At 38.4% G+C, this 21,034-nt stretch overlaps 1 protein-coding gene across 1 annotated transcript in view; it reads left to right on the top strand.

Annotated features, from left to right (window-relative positions):
* The first annotated feature begins 16,918 nt into the window (after window positions 1–16,918).
* Window positions 16,919–21,034, top strand: part of sv (shaven) — a 956,023-nt gene continuing 951,907 nt past the window's right edge. Inside the window, exon 1 of the mRNA XM_067758509.1 lies at window positions 16,919–17,117. Within this exon, the coding sequence (XP_067614610.1) occupies window positions 17,032–17,117 (86 nt within the window). The 5' untranslated portion in view covers window positions 16,919–17,031. The remainder of the gene's footprint in view (window positions 17,118–21,034) is intronic.

Here is a 21,034-nt window from a genome sequence, read left to right as displayed (position 1 = left end):
AAATTGAACTTTTAACTAAATAGAAACAGAGCATAGCTAGATATTTCACTCTTCTTTATACCATACATACGTTTTGAGGTATACGTTGAAATTGCGGAACCTGGGTATTTTTATTTGATCGCTTATAACTTACGTAGTTTTGCATCGATTTTCTTCGATGATAGCTTATCTTTTTTCTAATTAAACAGAGCTTTACGTAAATAAAAAATATTTAGAAAAAAAGTTGCAGTTTTGGAATGCTGCCCTCGCAAAAAGTAATTTTTTTCATATTTTTTCATAAAAAAAAACAAAGATATGAAATGATAAGCTAATATCTCGAAAACTATCTGGTTGGGCAAAAAACAATGTATGATGTATTTATAGCAAATTTTATCGCCTTTCCGATTCTTTGTTCCATTTTGCAATTGCTTGACACCTTCGTGAGATATACGTAACTAAAGGGAGCCATCTTTTTGGTTTTTTCGAATAACGGTAAATTGCAAATATCTCAAAAACGGTACCATAGAATCAAAAATGAACTCGATTTTCGAAATCAGGGGGTGGTTTTACATACGAATTTCATAACGGCGTTTCTGGCAAAGAGAAAAAGTTGAAATTCGTGGTCCAGTGTAATTGTTATTCAAATATTATACTCAGTTGAACAGAGCTCACATAGTATATTAACTTTGATTGGATAACGGTTGGCTGTACAGGTATAAAGGAATCGAGATAGATATAGACTTCCATATATCAAAATCATCAGTATCGAAAAATAATTCGATTGAGCCATGTCCGTCCGTCCGTCTGTCTGTTAACACGATAACTTGAGTAAATTTTGAGGTATCTTGATAAAATTTGGTAATTAGGTTCCTGGGCACACATCTCAGATCTCTATTCAAAATGAACGATATTGGACAATAACCACGCCCACTTTTTCGATATCGAAAATTTCGAAAAATCGAAAAAGTGGGATAATTCATTACCAAATAGGGATTAAGCGATGAAACTTGGTAGGTGAGTTGAACTTATGACGCAGAATAGAAAACTAGTAAAATTTTGGACAATGGGCGTGGCACCGCCCACTTTTAAAAGAAGGTAATTTAGAAGTTTTGCAAGCTGTAATTTGGCAGTCGTTGAAGACATCATGATGAAATTTGGCAGGAACGTTACTCTTATTACTATATGTCTGCTTAATAACAATTAGCAAAATCGGAGAACGACCACGCCCACTTTAAAAAAAAAAAATTTTTTAATTCGCGCCGCCGGCAGCGAATTGTAATAGCTGCAATTTTTTTTGGACACAGCATATTCAGTGCTCTGGACACCTAACCAATCCGCTACTTACTAAAAAAGCGCACTTTGAATAGATAAATCGCCAGCAGGCAAGTCACTACCCGGTCCCCAGGCACAAACGAGAAGTGCCGGGGCAGATTGCTAGCAAATATACCAGGTGAGAGTGTCTTGAATTTTTTTGCATGGAAACCATTACAGATCGGCGTGGAGCTGCATAGATCTTTGCCACAGCTGTTGCTCCCGCAGCATCACAACACATTGGAGTGCATAAATAGTTGCGAGATCACTGCGAACAGCTTGTAGTTTGCCAATACATTGAACTTTCATCTTACATTATACAATTTTATCTGCACACTAGAGTGCGCATGCCTTTTGTTTCCCTCTCCTCCTCAAGGAGAAAAATTTCAATAATAGTTTGACTTAATTCATCATAGTAATGTTTGTGAGTCGCACGGTTTCACGCGTGTGAACAAGTGTGCAAGGGCACACCTAAAGTAAAAGGAAGAGAGGGCGGGGGAAATTGTAGGGAAACACCCGTAGTTTTAGCGCTCACCGGAGCAAGACGTCTTGTAGGAGGTAGGCTGCCAAAACCCAGGCGTGGATTACACGCTCAGTACCCTGCGGTTTCTCAAACCGCTTCTCTTTGGCCGCGTTGGGCAACTTCTTTTAAGCCTTGATAATTTCAATCGTCGGGCCAAACTGGGCCAAAAAGATGAGACTAGGCGACACGTTTGAGTAGCTTCGAATTTTGCATAATTCTTTCTTTTCACATTTTATTAACAAAAGCACTGTAGCTTTATAGGGTTACGAGGGCCGATCGTAAGGCTCATATAGTACGTAATAAACACATAGTAAGTAAGGACCACACGTCGGTGTGAATACAAACATGTGAATTAATTTGTCAATAAATTTACAATGCATTGCTAATCAATTTAGGTTGGTGGTATTTGATTTCGGATGTGATGTGGTCAGACGGACGGACAGGGAGGGGACGGACGGGTGACATGAGGGGATAGACAATTGTAGGTTGAACATTGAGGCCGGCAACCATAAGGCCACTGCCGACCATGGAAGGGAGGGAATAAGAGGGCTGGCCAAATAACACCATCGGCAGCTGCAAACTTCGGAGGAGTCATGGTAAGTTAAGCATACAAACGGGAGTTCTGAGTGTTGTGCCCATCGAATGGGTGAGAAACAATGGGGGGTACGAATTTTTTGTATGGTGCGGTCATGCCGCGGTGCCACAAGAACCCACGGTCCGGCGAGCTAGCTCGCGCTTAAGCAAGCGTACCCCGTGGCAGACCGGGCATGGAAAGTTGAGGAGCTGAAGGCGAGGAGTTCTTCGCGAAGATAGGCAGTAGGCGCGTCAACCCAAAACCCATACGTAACACAGTATATAAGTAAATTATGTCAACATTCAACTCCAGTAATGATATGTTGCAACAAAATACACAATTAAAAGAAAATTTCAAAATGGGCGTGGCTCCGCCCTTTTTCATTTAATTTGTCTAGGATACTTTTAATGCCATAAGTCGAACAAAAATTTACCAATCCTTGTGACATAGTAAGTAAGGACCACACGTCGGTGTGAATACAAACATGTGAATTAATTTGTCAATAAATTTACAATGCATTGCTAATCAATTTAGGTTGGTGGTATTTGATTTCGGATGTGATGTGGTCAGACGGACGGACAGGGAGGGGACGGACGGGTGACATGAGGGGATAGACAATTGTAGGTTGAACATTGAGGCCGGCAACCATAAGGCCACTGCCGACCATGGAAGGGAGGGAATAAGAGGGCTGGCCAAATAACACCATCGGCAGCTGCAAACTTCGGAGGAGTCATGGTAAGTTAAGCATACAAACGGGAGTTCTGAGTGTTGTGCCCATCGAATGGGTGAGAAACAAGGGGGGGTACGAATTTTTTTGTATGGTGCGGTCATGCCGCGGTGCCACAAGAACCCACGGTCCGGCGAGCTAGCTCGCGCGTAAGCAAGCGTACCCCGTGGCAGACCGGGCATGGAAAGGTGAGGAGCTGAAGGCGAGGAGTTCTTCGCGAAGATAGGCAGTAGGCGCGTCAACCCAAAACCCATACGTAACACAGTATATAAGTAAATTATGTCAACATTCAACTCCAGTAATGATATGTTGCAACAAAATACACAATTAAAAGAAAATTTCAAAATGGGCGTGGCTCCGCCCTTTTTCATTTAATTTGTCTAGGATACTTTTAATGCCATAACTCGAACAAAAATTTACCAATCCTTGTGAAATTTGGTAGAGGCTTAGATTCTAGGACGATAACTGTTTTCTGTGAAAGGGCGAAATCGGTTGAAGCCACGCCCAGTTTTTATACACAGTCGATCGTCTTTCCTTCCGCTCGGCCGTTAACTCGATAACTTGAGCAAAAATCGATATCTCTTTACTAAACTCAGTTCACGTACTTATCTGAACTCACTTTGTATTGGTGTAAAAAATGGCCGAAATCCGACTTTGACCACGCCCACTTTTTCGATATCGAAAATTACGAAAAATGAAAAAAATACCATAATTATATACCAAATACGAAAAAAGGGATGAAACATGGTAATTGTATTGGTCTATTGAAGCAAAATATAACTTTAGAAAAAAACTTGGTAAAATGGGTGTGACACCTACCATATTAAGTAGAAGAAATGAAAAAGTTTTGCAGGGCGAAATCAAAAGCCCTTGGAATCTTGGAAGGAATACTGTTCGTGGTATTATATATATAAATAAAATAGCGGTACCCGACAGATGATGTTCTGGATCACCCTGGTCCACATTTTGGTCGATATCTCGAAAACGCCTTCACATATACAACTAAGGGCCACTTCCTTTTAAAACCCTCATTAATACCTTCCACATATAGAACTAAGGCCCACTCCATTTTAAAATACTCATTAACACCTTTCATTTGATACCCATCTCGTACAAACAAATTCTAGAGTCACCCCTGATCCACCTTTATGGCGATATCTTGAAAAGGCGTCCACCTATAGAACTAAGGCCCACGCCCTTTTAAAATACTCATTAACACCTTTCATTTGATACCCATATCGTACAAAAAAATTCTAGAGTCACCCCTGGCCCACCTTTATGGCGATATCTCGAAAAGGCATCCACCTATAGAACTAAGGCCCACTCCCTTTTAAAATACTCATTAACACCTTTCATTTGATACCCATATCGTACAAAAAAATTCTAGAGTCACCCCTGATCCACCTTTATGGCGATATCTTGAAAAGGCGTCCACCTATAGAACTAAGGCCCACGCCCTTTTAAAATACTCATTAACACCTTTCATTTGATACCCATATCGTACAAAAAAATTCTAGAGTCACCCCTGGCCCACCTTTATGGCGATATCTCGAAAAGGCATCCACCTATAGAACTAAGGCCCACTCCCTTTTAAATACTCATTACCACCTTTCATTTGATACCCATCTCGTACAAACAAATTCTAGAGTCACCCCTGATCCACCTTTATGGCGATATCTTGAAAAGGCGTCCACCTATAGAACTAAGGCCCACGCCCTTTTAAAATACTCATTAACACCTTTCATTTGACACCCATATCGTACAAACAAATTCTAGAGTCACCCCTGGTCCACCTTTATGGCGATATCTCGAAAAGGCGTCCACCTATAGAACTAACGCCCACGCCCTTTTAAAATACTCATTAACACCTTTCATTTGATACCCATATTGTACAAACGCATTCTAGGGTCACCCCTGGTCCACGTTTATGGCGATATCCCGAAAAGGCGTCCACCCATAAAACTAAGGCCCACTCCCTTTTAAAATACTCATTAACACCTTTCATTTGATACCCATATAGTACAAACAAATTCTAGAGTCACCCCTGGTCCACCTTTATGGCGATATCCCGAAAAGGCGTCCACATATAGAACTAAAGCCCACGCCCTCTTAAAATACTCATTAGTACCTTTCATTTGATACCCATATCGTACAAAATAAATTCTAGAGTCACCCCTGGTCCACCTTTATGGCGATATCTCGAAAAGGCGTCCACCTATAGAACTTAGGCCCACTCCCTTTTAAAATTATCATTAACATATTTCATTTGTCACCCTTATCGTACAAACAAATTCTAGAGTCAGGCCTGGTCCACCTTAATGGCGATATCCCTAAATGGCGTCCATCTATAGAACTATGGCTCACTTCCTCTTAAAATACTCTTTAATACCTTCCATTTGATACACATGTCATACAAACACATTCCAGGGTTACCCTAGGTTCTTTTTACGACATGGTGATTTTCCCTTACTTTGTCTCCACAGCTCTCAACTGAGTATGTAATGTTCGGTTACACCCGAACTTAGCCTTCCTTACTTGTTATTTTTGGGTTTATTGGGAAAAACTGAAAAGAAGGAAAGTAATTTGCGATGGTACCATTTCCAAAACCGCCAAGTAATCATCGTCATACTATGTTCAAACAGAAAAATTAATTGAGGCGATTTCGATTTAAGTTGAGTGGTGCTCATACAACTCAATTTAGCTTACACAATAGTAATTTGATAGCGGGTTGGCTCATCCCTACAGCAACAACATACCTTTGTTCTGACTGTCAAAACGTGCATGTTGGTATTAGGCGAATGGAATGGAATGAAAACATAAAACTTTGAAATTTTTGTATGTAGTTAGAAAATGTGTTCAATGTTTTGGTTCATTTCCCTACTCCAGTGAAATGAAAAAATAAAATCAGCTGATGAGATGAGCCAACCATATAGTTGAGCCAAGCGTAACTGACGTCTACTCAATAAACACACTTCACAAGTTGCATTTGCAGTATGAAACAATTTATCACGCAATTTTTTTTTTAAATTGGCAATTTATTATTACAATTTATTATATGATAAATTGCGTAATAAATTGCCCAAATGGTATAAATTGCCAATTTGTTGTATTTTTCAATATAGTACTAGCAGACCCGGCAGCCGTTGTTCTGCCCTAAATTTGGTCTATCTGCACATATTTTAATAAGCTTTTTCCGTCTAACTCTGTCCTCGCCCCTCTACACTTTTTCCTAATCTTTGTATTCACTCCTCCCTCCGTATTTTTTGCTTCATCTATCTCCATCTTCGTCTCATTATATCTCTTTCTCAGTCCCCTTCTCCTCCTCTCTTTTCTCTTCTCTCAAGTGTTCCTCATTTTTCTTCATATCTTATTGCCAGTCGCAGAGGTTGGTATGTATTTTGTTCCAGTTCCATTCCGAGTCTCAGTCCCAGTCCCATCCGAGTCTCAGTCTCAGTTTCAGTCCCAGTCCTCGTCCTAATCCCAGTCCCAGTCCATCTCTGGTTTACTTCCCGGAAAAATCATCGGTCATATAGGCAAATTTATATACCAATTTCAGGCAAATCGAATAGGACGTATGTAAATAGGTATGTGGGTATTATTAATTCATGTCTTTATTTCGGCTTCGCATGCATATTTATCAGTTATGCAGGGTTGTTGCGACTAAATCGAATATCACAACGAAAATTACTTTAAAGCTCTCAGCAACAGCTTTCATTTGATATCCATAATACACACACATTCTAGGGGTATCCGGGCCCATGTTTTGGCTTATATCTCGAGAACCTAGTCACCCAGCGGCATAAAACTTACTCTGTACTAGAGCACTCATCAACGGCTTCAATTTGATATCCATAATGTAAAAACACATCATGGTCTTACCCTGATCACGTGTTGGCCTATATATCGAGACCCCAGTTACCCAGCGGTGTAAAACTTACTCTGTACTAAAGCACACATCAACAGCTTCAATTCGATACCCATAATGTAAAAACACATTCTAGCTGTATCCGGGTCCATGTTTTGGCGTCTATCTCGAGACCCTAGTCACCCACCGGTGTTAAACTTACTCTGCACAAAAGCATACAGCAACAGCTTCAATTTGATACCCATAATGTAACAAGTAAGGAAGGCTAAGTGGCGTGTGTAACCGAACATTACATACCCAGTTGAGAGCTATGGAGACAAAATAAGGGAAAATCACCATGTAGGAAAATGAACCTCGGGTAACCCTGGATTGTGTTTGTATGACATGCGTATCAAATGGCAGGTATTAAAGAGTATTTTAAGAGGGAGTGGGCCATAGTTCTATAGGTGGACACCTTTTCGAGATATCGCCATAAACGTGGACCAGGGCTGACTCTAGAATTTGTTTGTACGATATGGGTATCAAATGAAAGGTGTTAATGAGTATTTTAAAACGGAGTGGGCCTTAGTTCTATAGGTGGACGGTTTTTCGAGATATCGCCATAAAGGTGGACCATGGGTGATTCTAGAATTTGTTTGTACGATATGGGTATCAAATGAAAGGAGTTAATGAGTATTTTAAAAGGGAGTGGGGCTTAGTTCTATAGGTGGACGCCTTTTCGAGATATCGCCATAAAGGTGGACCAGGGGCGACTCTGGAAATTATTTGTACGATATGGGTATCAAATGAAAGGTGTTAATGAGTATTTTAAAAGGGTGTGGGCCTTAGTTCTATAGGTGGACGCCTTTTCGGGATATCGTTATAAAGGTGTACCAAGGGTGACTCTAGAATTTGTTCGTACGATATGGGTATCAAATGAAAGGTGTTAATGAGTATTTTAAAAGGGAGTGGGCCTTAGTTCTATAGGTGGACGCCTTTTCGGGATATCGTTATAAAGGTGGACCACGGGTGACTCTAGAATTAGTTTGTACGATATGGGTACCAAATAAAAGGTGCTAATGAGTATTTTAAAAGGGAGTGGGCCTTAGTTCTATGGGTGGACGCCTTTTCGAGATATTGCCATAAAGGTGGAACAGGGGTGACTCTAGAATTAATTTGTACGATATGGGTATCAAATGAAAGGTGTTAATGAGTATTTTAAAAGGGAGTGGGCCTTAGTTCTATGGGTGGACGCCTTTTCGAGACATCGCCATAAAGGTGGACCAGGGATGACTCTAGAATGCGTTTGTACAATATGGGTATCAAACGAAAGGTGTTAATAAGTATTTTAAAAGGGAGTGGGCCTTAGTTCTATAGGTGGACGCCTTTTCGAGATATCGCCATAAAGGTGGACCAGGGGTGACTCTAGAATTAATTTGTACGATATGGGTATCAAATGAAAGGTGTTAATGAGTATTTTAAAATTGGGTGGGCCTTAGTTCTATGGGTAGACGCCTTTTTGATATCGTTATAAAGGAGGACCAGGGTTGACTCTAGAATGCGTTTGTATATTATGGGTATCAAACGAAAGGTATTAATAAGAATTTTAAAAGGGAGTGGTCGTAGTTGTATATGTGAAGGCGTTTTCGAGATATCGAACAAAATGTGGACCAGGGTGACCCAGAACATCATCTGTCGGGTACCGCTAATTTATTTATATATGTAATGCCACGAACAGTATTCCTGCCATGATTCCAAATGCTTTTGATTTCGCCCTGCAGAACTTTTTCATTTTCTTTTACTTAATATGGTAGGTGTCACACCTATTTTACAAAGTTTTTTTCTAAAAAGTTATATTTTGCGTCAATAAACCAATCCAATTACCATGTTTCAACCCTTTTTTCGTATTTGGTATAGAATTATGGCACTTTTTTAATTTTTCGTAATTTTCGATATCGAAAAAGTGGGCGTGGTCATAGTCAGATTTCGGCCATTTTTTATACCAATAGAAAGTGAGTTCAGATAATTATGTGAAATGAGTTTAGTAAAGATATATCGATTTTTGCTCAAGTTATCGTGTTAATGACCGAGCGGAAGGACAGACGGTCGACTGTGTATAAAATCTGGGCGTGGCTTCAACCGATTTCGCCCTGTTTCACAGAAAACAGTTATCGTCCTAGAGTCTAAGCCGCTACCGAATTTCACAAGGATTGGTAAATTTTTGTTCGACTTATGGCATTAAATATATCCTAGACAAATCAAATGAAAAAAAGGCGGAGCCACGCCCATTTTGAAGTTTTCTTTTATTTTTTTATTTGGTTGCACCATATCATTACTGGAGTTGTATGTTGACATAATTTACTTATATACTGTAAACAAAATTAAATTTTTTGTAAAAATTTCACTTTAAAAAAAAATTTTTTTTTAAAGTGGGCGTGGTCGTTCTCCGATTTTGCTAATTATTATTAAGCATACATATATTAATAGGAGTAACGTTCCTGCCAAATTTCATCATGATATCTTCAACGACTGCCAAATTACAGCAAAACTTCTAAATTACCTTCTTTTAAAAGTGGGCGGTGCCACGGCCATTGTCCAAAATTTTACTTATTTTCTATTCTGCGTCATAAGTTCAATGCTCCTACCAAGTTTCATCGCTTTATCCCTCTTTGGTAATGAATTATCGCAATTTTTCGATTTTTCGAAATTTTCGATATCGAAAAAGTGGGCGTGGTTATAGTCCGATACCGTTCATTTTAAATAGCGATCTGAGATGAGCGCCCAGGAATCTACATACCAAATTTCGTCAAGATATCTCAAAATTTACTGAAGTTATCGTGTTACCGGACAGACGGACGGACGGACGGACGGACATGGTTTAATCCAATTTTTTTTTTGATACTGATGATTTTGATATATGTAAGTCTATATCTGTCTCGATTCCTTTATACCTGTACAACCAACCGTTATCCAATCAAAGTTAATATACTCTGTGAGCTCTGCTCAACTGAGTATAAAAACACATTCTAGGTGTATCGGGGTCCACGTTTTGGCCTATATCTCGAGACCCTAGTCACTCAGCGGCATAAAACTTACTCTGCACTAAAGCGCACATCAACAGCTTCAATTTGATATCCATAATGTAAAAACACATCCTAGTGTTACCCTGATCCACGTTTTGGCCTATATCTCGAGACCCAGTCACCAATAGGTATGAAAACCACCCTCTACTAAAGCACTCATCAACAGCTTTCATTTGTTATCCATATTCTATAAACACATTCCACGGGTACCCGGGTCCACGTTTTGGCCAATATCTCGAGACCCTAGTCACCCAGGGGTATGAAAATTACCCTCTGCTAAAGCACTCATCAACAGCTTTCATTTGATATCCATATTCTATAAACGCATTCTAGGGGTACCAGCGTCAGGAAGAAAACCCGACTTATTTTTATATTATAGATCAGGCAATTTCGTAATGTTTATTTATTTCAACAAGTTTCAGCGGAGATCGAACCGTGGTCATACTGTTGTGTCACAATCGCCTTAATTAGATTCCAATCGCCGGTCATACACTCGTCCGCTCATATTGTGCGAAGAAGCGGATGCATGCGCCTTACCAACTCCTCGCCGCCGAATTTGAATAACTCCGCAGGCAATCCATCAGCGCCCGCGGCCTTGTTGTTTTTCAATCTGGTTATTGCTATACGGACTTCGTCATAATCGGGTGGGGGGACATTTATTCCATCATCATCGATTGCGGGATCGGGTTCGTCATTCCTGTGCGGTAAATCGCTGTCTCCATTTAGGAGAGCAGAGAAGTCTTCCCTCCATAATCTAAGGACTCTTTGGACATCAGTTACAAGATCGCCGTTTTCGTTCTTACAGATCCCAGAATATATTGGAATGAATAAAACCGGACGGTAACCACGATCACTTTTCCGATAACCACAGTTTAGAAAAATGGAAAAAAATGAGATAATTGAAAAACGAATACTGCAAGATACTTGTGGTCTAGTAATCCGAACAATGCTATTTACATATATTCCCTAGCTTATAACAAATAATCATGCAAGTCTCTACGCGTTGCAGCTCCTAAGAGCACAAACATCCGGACTCTGACTTTTATATATACAGATGGTCGCATATACCCCCTTATTCTATTTCTTTTTTAAGGGGAAGCATCGAAACAACTAAATCTCCGTCTGAGTGCCATTTACCCCCCGGTACTACCGTCAAGAATTCCGTCAGCAGATAGGTTGAGCGCTCTACGTCCGTCGAGGTCACGTTGCTATACTTTCAAAGTTGCACGGCATAGTTTAATCTGAGACTGGAGGCCGCGTGCTTACATGCCGCTTTGACCCCACTACTGCTTACTACTACATCAATGTCTTGACACCATCTACGAATATTAGCATATAATATCTATAACAATGTATATATGGTGCGTCTTGCATATTTGTTGCACGGGTTCTACTTTCGACGTTCATTGTAGGGGGTTTTTATACTCAGCGTGCTTTGCACACACAGTATATTAACTTTGATCGGAAAACGAATACCTCTAAGCTAATGAAATTTGGTAGGTGGATTGACTTTATGACGCAAAACATAAATTCCAAAAAAATTTTGGAATATGGGCGTGGCACCACCCACATTTAGAAGAAGGAAATTTGGAAGTTTAACAAGCCGTATATCAAAAGCCGTTAAAGATATTACATTGAAACTTGTGCAGTTACACTATCCTTGCCAAATTATATAGACTGAGTGAAGATAATCAGAACCGGTTCAAAACCACCCCCACCTTTCCTTAAGGTGTAAACTTAACAAAGTTTGCAATAACTATATGGTACTTAATTACATTTGACTGATATTTTTCCTTAAACAAACTTTGAAAATGGGCGTGACCCGCCCCTTCTTTGTTACTTATTCAAAAACACTTTGAATGACATAAGTCGAAGAACAATCTACCAATTCGAACGAAATTTGGTATAAACATTTTTTTTTCATAGTTACAACTGTTTGCTCTGAAAATGAGCGAAATCGCCTGAAGGCCACTCTTTATAATTAGCGTGCTTTGCTCACAAAGTATATTAACTTTGGTGACATAACGGTTGATCGTAACGGCATAAACGAATCGAGATAAATATAGACTTCCATATATCAAAATGCTCAGGATAAAAGAAGGATTTGAAAAATAACTGTCTGCTTTTACAGTCTCTTTAAGTTTTGTCTGCGAACGCGCTAAACGCTGTTATGTACTCATACATAATGAATAAATATTGTTCGAATTACGAATACCTGTCGAATAAAAAAGTTTATTATTCGAATATTTTTCATTCTAATAGCACTTCCACAGCTACCGTTATGCCAACGAAGTTAATATAGTCTAAAAGCTTTGTCCAGTTGAGTATAAAAATGTTGGTCTGTAGTGGTGAACACGTCATAGCTTTATTGTAGGGATCACTATTTAGTTGAATAATTATTGGCGCCATTTCACACGTATTGTTATTATATTTCGTCTTTAGTTGTCGCTCAAGAAGCAGAGTAGCAACATTGATTGCTGGTGTCGCTTGTTTGTGTACGACTATGCTATTTATGCGCGAAGTTTCGTAATCTTGCGCATAAGTAAACAAAATTCTTGCATACGATGTTGCCTCGTTGCTTGCTAATATGCTAATGAATCGTGCATCAAGTGATTCGTACGTTCATCACGCTCTCATTAATATCCCTGCTTTATTGTTTTTGCAAACAGCCCAGCACTTCTTTGTCGTAGCTTCATGCTTTTAAACGAGTTTATTTAGCTTGACCAGACAGGCTGCCTGGTTGGCTGGCTGGCACGAATTTTGTAATTGAAATTTAAGTAACTTCACGATAAGCTACAAGATTGAAACTCGGAATATAGTTCAGAACCCGATGACAATGCAATAAAAAGAAAAAACTCCGATTGGTGGCGCATGGATCGAAATATTTCAAAAAATCGTTTTTGTGTCCGATTTTTTTCATATTTGGAACTCATAATACATACATGAATAGAAAGCGACCTATAAAAAAAATCGCCGCTAGGTGGCGTAAGGATCGAGATATTCAAAAAAATCCTATTTGTGGTCCGATTTGGTCCATATTTGGAACACATAATACTGTAACGAATTTACTGCAAATCCTCTTATTTCCAATCTTCTGCTAAGTTCGAATCACTAAACTGTTGAATAAATAACTCCAAGATTGAATAATGTAAAAATGGTCTTTATTAAAGTACTTCACAGTAACACTTATACTTTGCAACTAGCTTGCTTAATAGCCAAACTGACTGATAGCTTAAATGAAACTGATCTCTCGCTTCCACTGTTGTCGCCCTTTTATACTGTCCGACCTCCTCGTTGCATATTTCTAGGCTTTTCTAATTCCAGAACTTACTAGTTAGTTATAAATTTCTCAGCTTCAACAACAGATGTATAATTTTTATAGCTTCTCTCATACCCCATGCGCTTTTATGTGTGAGCGACACTTCCACAATCACAATTGCATACCTTTAGGAGCATTTCAGATAAAATATCTGCATGTGCTTGTGCGTTGCTTCTCCGCCGCGTGCACGCGTATGTGTAGACATAATGATTGAATTAGTGATGTGAATTCACGTCACTGCTTAGCATCGGCCTAGAGATGGCAGTACCCCTTAGTGCCGCCAACATTCGTAACACTGCCGTCCTCCTAAGTCTGATCGCCCCGATCAGACAAATCTCTCGATCTAAACGCAGCTAGCATCTCCAATTGTACCACTCTTCTACTTCGTGGTTTCCCAATTGTTTGTATGCGGTAGATGGTATCACTGATCTTCTTCACAACTTTGTACGGGCCTTCCCAACTGCACCGAAATTTGGATGGAACACCTTTCCGCCAGTGAGTGTTGTATAACAGTACCATATCTCCCGCCAAGAAACCTCCCGAATTATTGTTTTCATCGTACCTGTGTTTCATCATACTACTCATTACACTGGTTCGTTCCCTCACACTCTGTTGTTTGGCCAATGAACTACTTCGTAGAGCTTGCGCTTGATGGATTCGCTTTGCATAATCAGTATCGTTTCGACGCTTCACAAGAGTAGCGTGCCCTGGCTTGAAACCACCCTTGCATTCTTTCTGCGAAATTCTTTCCTTCGTTTTAGTACGTCCGTTAGGGCTTTTCAATGCCAGTGTTTCTCTCACAGGCACCTTCGGTTTTGATTTGTTTTGCCCATTTGTTCCATCAATCTTTACTCGATCTACTTTCCTTGACTTTCGTGGTCTCTGTCGAATCCCCTCCACCAGCACTCGCTTACTGCTGAACCCTTTTTCCAAACTGAGGTTAAGTGACGCATCCTGGTTCTCATAACGCATCACCCTTCTCTGCATATAGGTCTTAATGTCATAGTCAACCAAGAAGTCCACTCCCAATATGACTTCATCAACAATCTCTGGCAAAATGAATTTTTGTAGAACCATGACTGTCCTTGTTTGAGCAGATATTGCAGCCAAAATCATGTCCAAGTCTGTGCTCGTAACTGTCTGCGGTGTTTCTTCCATTTTTGTTGTTTCCTCGCCATCAAGATGAAAGTCATACTCTTCCACGTCAATTCCTTCTAATTCCATTGCCTATCGTAGTCGTTCCTGAAGTTCTAGTTTAATACCGGTTGTTTTCAATCTTCGGCTCTCCAACTCCTTCTTCAGTTGCTGGATCTTCAATTCACCTAACTTTGCCATGTCCTTGTTGTATTCGAAATCTTCGGAATTTATTCAACCATTCCTCTTGTTACACCAATTGCAACGAATTTACTGCAAATCCTCTTATTTGCAATCTTCTGCTAAGTTCGAGTCACTAAACTGTTGAAGAAATAACTCCAATATTGAATAATGGAAAAATGGCCTTTATTAAAGTACTTCATAATAACACTTATACTTTGCAACTAGCTTGCTTAATAACCAAACTGACTGATAGCTTAAATGAAACTGATCTCTCGCCTACACTGTTGTCGCCCTTTTATACTGTCCAACCTCCTCGTTGCATATTTCTAGACTTTTCTACTTCCAGAAATTACTAGTTAGTTATAAATTTCTCAGCTACAACTACAGATGTATAATTTGTATAGCTTCTCTCATATCCCATGCGCTTGTATGTGTGAGCGACACTTCCACAATCACAATTGCATACATTTAGGAGCATTTCAGATAAGATATCTCCATGTGCTTGTGCGTTGCTTCTCCGCCTCGTGCACGCGTATGTGTAGACATAATGAGTGAATTATTGATGAAAATTCACGTCACTGCTTAGCATCGGCCTAGAGATGGCAGTACCCCTTAGTGCCGCCAACATTCGTAACAGTACATACTTGAATAGAAAGCGGCCTATGAAAAAAAATCGGCGCTAGGTGGCGCAAGGATTGAGATATTTCAAAAAATCGTATTTGTGGTCCGATTTGGCTCATATTTGGAACACATAATAAATACGTGAATAGAAAACGGCTTTTGAAAAAAAATCGCCGCTAGGTGGCGCAAGAATCGAGATATTCAAAAAAACCGTGTTTGTGGTCCATATTTGGAACACATAATAGATACATGAATATAAAGCGACATCGGACATCATACGATTTGGCTCATATTTGGAACAAATATTACATATAGTGTGCGGCCACCGTGGTGTGATGGTAGCGTGCTCCGCCTATCACACCGTATGCCCTGGGTTCAACTCCCGGGCAAAGCAACATCAAAATTTTAGAAATAAGGTTTTTCAATTAGAAGAAAATTTTTCTAAGCGGGGTCGCCCCTCGGCAGTGTTTGGCAAGCGCTCCGGGTGTATTTCTGCCATGAAAAGCTCTCAGTGAAAACTCATCTGCCTTGCAGATGCCGTTCGGAGTCGGCATAAAGCATGTAGGTCCCGTCCGGCCAATTTGTAGGGAAAATCAAGAGGAGCACGACGCAAATTGGAAGAGAAGCTCGGCCTTAGATCTCTTCGGAGGTTATCGCGCCTTACATTTATTTTTTTTTTTTTTATTACATATAGTCCGGTAGAAGTGACATCAAAATATTTTGGAGTTAGAGAAGGGACAAGCATACGCGGCGCAGAGTCGATTAAAGTCTTTGGAAGGATTATGTATTGAGGACTTAGATTGTAAGAAATTGTCAGGAAAGAGTCCGTGTAATAATGAGTCACTTAACGAACTAAATAGAATGAGAAATAATAGGCAATTAAATGCACCAAAAATTTAAAAAAAAATTGTTTAAGTTAAACGGTTTTATTGAAAACAATACTTACATGAAGTAATAATTATACTAAAAGCTAGAAAATAATTAGGTAGGTCCTAGGTACTTAGTCATTACACTCCTCATCAATCTAGAGCGTTAATCAGACAATAAAATAAAAGCGTTAAACGCGTCAAATTTCTAAAAAATATGGGGCGTAGCATAGCCTGATTAAGGTTCAGTTGGTCTTACTTATGACTATCAATAGAAATTTGACGCGTCCAGCGCTTTTATTTAATTGTCTGATCAACGCTCTAGATTGATGAGGAGTGTAATGACTAAGTACCTAGGACCTACCTAATTATTTTCTAGCTTTTAGTATAATTATTTCTTCATGTAAGTATTGTTTTCAATAAAACCCTTTAACTTAAAAATTTTTGTTTACTTATTTTATTAGTTTATTGGATTAGGAACACAGCATATAAATCCCCTGATAGAAAATTGAAAGTTAGAGAAGGTTTGCTTTGAAACTGTTATTACGGCCAGTGTGCTAATTATAGTCCTTTCGGAAGACATGAGGTCTCAAAAATCGGACCGGATCTGATGTAAAAAAAAAAATGTAGTTATGTATTTTTCTGGGCCTTAATATTAAAATAATACTTACACACGCCTTGCAGTACTGGCAAAATCAGGCCGTGTGGCAACTTTAATATTATTGGTGATATAAAAAAAAAATTGATTTTTCAAGGTATTATGAGACTGGAAGTTTTAAAGCTGGGGTCATAGGAGGGTCGAAACCTAAAGTTGCTACCCCACCAGTCGTTGATGCGATCGCTAAATACAAACGAGAAAATCCAACAATGTTTGCATGGGAAATACGTGATCGACTTTTGGCCGAGGGTATTTGTTCCCAAGATAATGTTCCCAGCGTATCATCAATTAACAGGTGAGCATTATTTATAGTTATGTATTAATTTTACCGGCACCTCGCAAGCCGACTACCCATGCCCTTTAAATCCTTTAAATCCCTACTGTTCACCCTGACGAGGCCTCCTCTTCCTTTCATAGTGTGCTTCCGATAAAAATACTTCCTTTGCCGGAGCATCGTCATCCATTCGAATCACATGGTCTAGGCAGCGTGGCCCCAATGTTTTAATTCGCTGGACTATGTTGATGTGTGCGTTAAGCTTGTACAGCTCATCATCAAATATTCTTTGGCACTCAAACTCAAATAAAAAAATTACAACTCAAGTTCATAAGCTCCAATTTAAATTCCGAAAATTAAACTTTAATTTCAGAAAGTTACTCGAACCACCCTTCGTATCAAAAGAGGAACTCAAACTCAAATTATAAAAATTACAACTCAAGTTCATAAGCACCAATTTAAATTCCGAAAGTTAAACATTAATTTCAGAAAGTTACTCGAAACCACCCTTCGCATAGAAAGAGGAACGAAGCGACCACTTGCATAGCTACCGTTATGCCCACGAAGTTAATATAGTCTAAAAGCTTTGTCCAGTTGAGTATAAAAATGTGGGTCTCTAGTGGTTAACACGTCATAGCTTTATTGTTTTTGCAAACAGCCCAACACTTCTTTGGCGTAGTTTCATGTTTTTAGTTTATTGGATTAGGAACATGCCACAAAAATATTCCTACTGACTGTCGATATATTTATAGAAAACTGTTAGAAATAACTAATTTTAACAGCACTGCTGGCTCTATACAAATTAAACTATTTTACTTTAATGGTATAAGCAAGCGAAACGCTTCAAAAAACTTAGTTTTATTTCAATTAAAGCACGCATTCTTGTTAGTTAGTACAATGAAATTTTTAATTCAGAAAATTTGAGATCATACTTGTTACACGCAACAATGTTGCATTATCGATTAACATATCGACTTTGATGGCCTTGCCACAAAAACAATAAAACTAACTTAAAATATATTTTAAGGGAGTTCAGGATTTTGTACAAATGGTCTAGCATCATTGTATTGCACACTTCCATAGCATATTTTTTACAGTACACTAACAAAACACAATGTAGCATTTGCTACATCATTGCATAAACGGAACAACAAAATAGCAAATCGACTATCAAAACAAAACCAAAGGGCAAGGAAAAGTTTAAAATGAAAAAAGTTGCTCGTGATCCGTAGCTTGTATTTGCTATAGCAACGTTTCCAACGTCAACGTCAAATACACATTTTGAATTCCCTTATTTTTTTAAAATAGCAACCCACCACAAGTTATTGACAAATCACAAAAACAGCTATGGATAAAATTAATCCTTCAGAGTACACCAACACAGAGACAAGATATAGAAGCTCGGCCTAAATATCTTCGGAGATAAACCACGTCAAGTTTTATATAAAAATGTTTCACATTATCGATGCTACTTATAATCAAGAGTGTGTCTCAAAGAGATATGTATGTCAATGCATAAACCCCGTTTTTTGTTTTTTATACGCACATACTTAATATTTTTTTTAATTTTATTTATTTATTTGTATGTCTAATATACAGCAGACATTTAAGAATATAGTACAACTAGTGTAAATTAAGTATTACTTAAAAAAGTTTTTTAGTTTGAACTGTATAACCGATTTGGTATACGTTAAATCTAAATCAAGAAAATTTGAGAAATAGTTGTAATCAGACAGTTCTATTCAAGGGAGCATTAGCGCCATAGACTGTTCTGCTCTGTTAACTCCAACACGAAAAACAACAAAATTCCGTAAATTTCTTCACGGGACATTAAAGTTAACTAGCTGAAGTAAGGAAGGACAATCTATCTTGCCAGAGACAAGATCAATAATAAATTTAACCAATAACAGCGTTCTCCTACCGGATAACGATAACAAACTAATTAATCGACAACGAGCAACATACGACGGAATCGGTTCAGTAAAGTTAAGAGAGCGTAATCCAAAACGAACAAAGCACTTTTGGACTTTCCCCAGACGATGTATATGGTCTGAATGGTATGATCTCCAAATGACAGCTGCGTATTCCAGCTTGGAACGGAAAACGGCCGAATACAAAAGCTTATAGGTATATGGGTCTGAAAAATTAGAAGAGTAGCGTTTCACGAAGGCAAGTGTTCCAAGAGAATTAGTAATTATGTAGTTTAAATGAGTAGTGAAATTTAGTTTTCTATCAAAATACACTCCTAGATCTTTAATTTCATTAACCTCAGAAAGGCACGAGTCCGCCAAAAAATAGCAAATATCCAAAGGCTAGACCAAAGTATCCAAAGTCACTTTGAAACTCTTGTTAATATAATAATAAAGCCTGCTCATACCACAATAACCAAAGAATTTATTAAGTTCATTTTGAAGCGCCAATGAATCATGCGAGTCTCTTATTTCAGAATATAATTTAAGATCATCGGCATATAAGAGAAATCTAGACGAGTTTAAACGAAAAGAAATATCATTTATAAACAAGATGAATAATAAAGGACCTAATATGCTACCTTGCGGCACAACAGAGTAGCAGTGAATGGATCCGAGAATTCACCATCTGTAGCAACCATGCAACTAATGTTATGTAAATATGATTTGATTCATTTGAGGATACTGGAATGAAAACACATGAATGCAAGTTTGTCAATGAGGATTAAGTGAGAAATTTTGTCAAACGCCTTAGAAAATTCAGTATAAATCATATCAAGCTGAAGACCATTACGAAAGCAAGTAGGGCCATCCTCAATAAAGACTGAAAGATTGGTAATTGTCGAGCGTTCTGCCACAAATCCATGCTGGTTTGCACAAATAAGATGTTTCACCTGAAAATAAAGTTTCTCTTTTACAATGCCTTCAAACAGCTTGGCAACAGACGAAAACTTGGATATAGGCCTATAATTTAAAATATCTGTTTTATTGCCACTTTTAGAAACAGGGTTAATAGAAGTGCTTTTCCAATAATCTATGAAGACCTCCGAAGCTAGGGACAGACTAAAAATAAATATGAGAGGCTTTACCAGCGAGATGCAATTTTTCAAAAGTTTCATGGAAATCCCATCAACATCAGTCTGTGCAGATTTTTGACATTCTTTAAACCTTCGATGACATCCACTTCAGATAATACCAAAGATTCAAAATAAATAGAAGAACACGGTTTATCGTTGAGGCTAACACGTAAAGCATCTACAAAGCTCGTTTGCAGTCAAGTCCTCATCTGATACAAAATCCAAAAAAAAAAAGTTCGCAAATAGATTGGCATCCTCACTGATTGATGAAGCTGAGACATTGTTGCAGCACACGGTTTTGGAAATACTCGATAAATTTTTTTTAGACTTAACATAAGTCCAGAACTTTTTAGGATTATTCTTAATGTTTTTTCAATATTATTACTATAATATAAAAATAATCCGCTGAATTGTGAAATAAGCGTGGTTGGACCGATTTCGCTAATTCCTATTTTAGAATATTCCTTGAGGTACGGGGATTGTTCTTACGTAGAGAAAAATTCTAAAAATTTCCTAAAAAAGTCTAAAAACTCCACTTTTATAGTAAAAAATCATAAAATTTTTGTTTACACAGCCATAAATTCAAAACCAATGGATCGATTGGAATATTTCTTCTGTGCGATAAAACTTTGAAATATTTACCTTCGTGTTGCATAAAAAAATACTTGATTCCTTTCTTATATCAACAAAAATTTTTTGAACAAAAGTAAAATTTTTACCAAACAATGTAGTTTTTTTTTTTTTTTTTTTACCAAACAATGTAGTGCGTGTGGTTGTTCGCTGTCAAATGTGCGCGCAAATTGCTATTGAGTGCGGCATGATGCGACACGTACGTACATATGTACATAGCATTTGCTGCGTCATTTAACTTCGGGCGTAGGTTCATAGGTAT

The sequence above is a fragment of the Eurosta solidaginis genome, chromosome X, assembly GCF_040869045.1.
Source record: "Eurosta solidaginis isolate ZX-2024a chromosome X, ASM4086904v1, whole genome shotgun sequence".
NCBI classification, from domain to species: Eukaryota; Metazoa; Arthropoda; class Insecta; order Diptera; family Tephritidae; genus Eurosta; species Eurosta solidaginis.
Note: the sequence above shows the minus strand (reverse complement) of the source record. Positions and strands in the feature narration are given on the sequence as shown.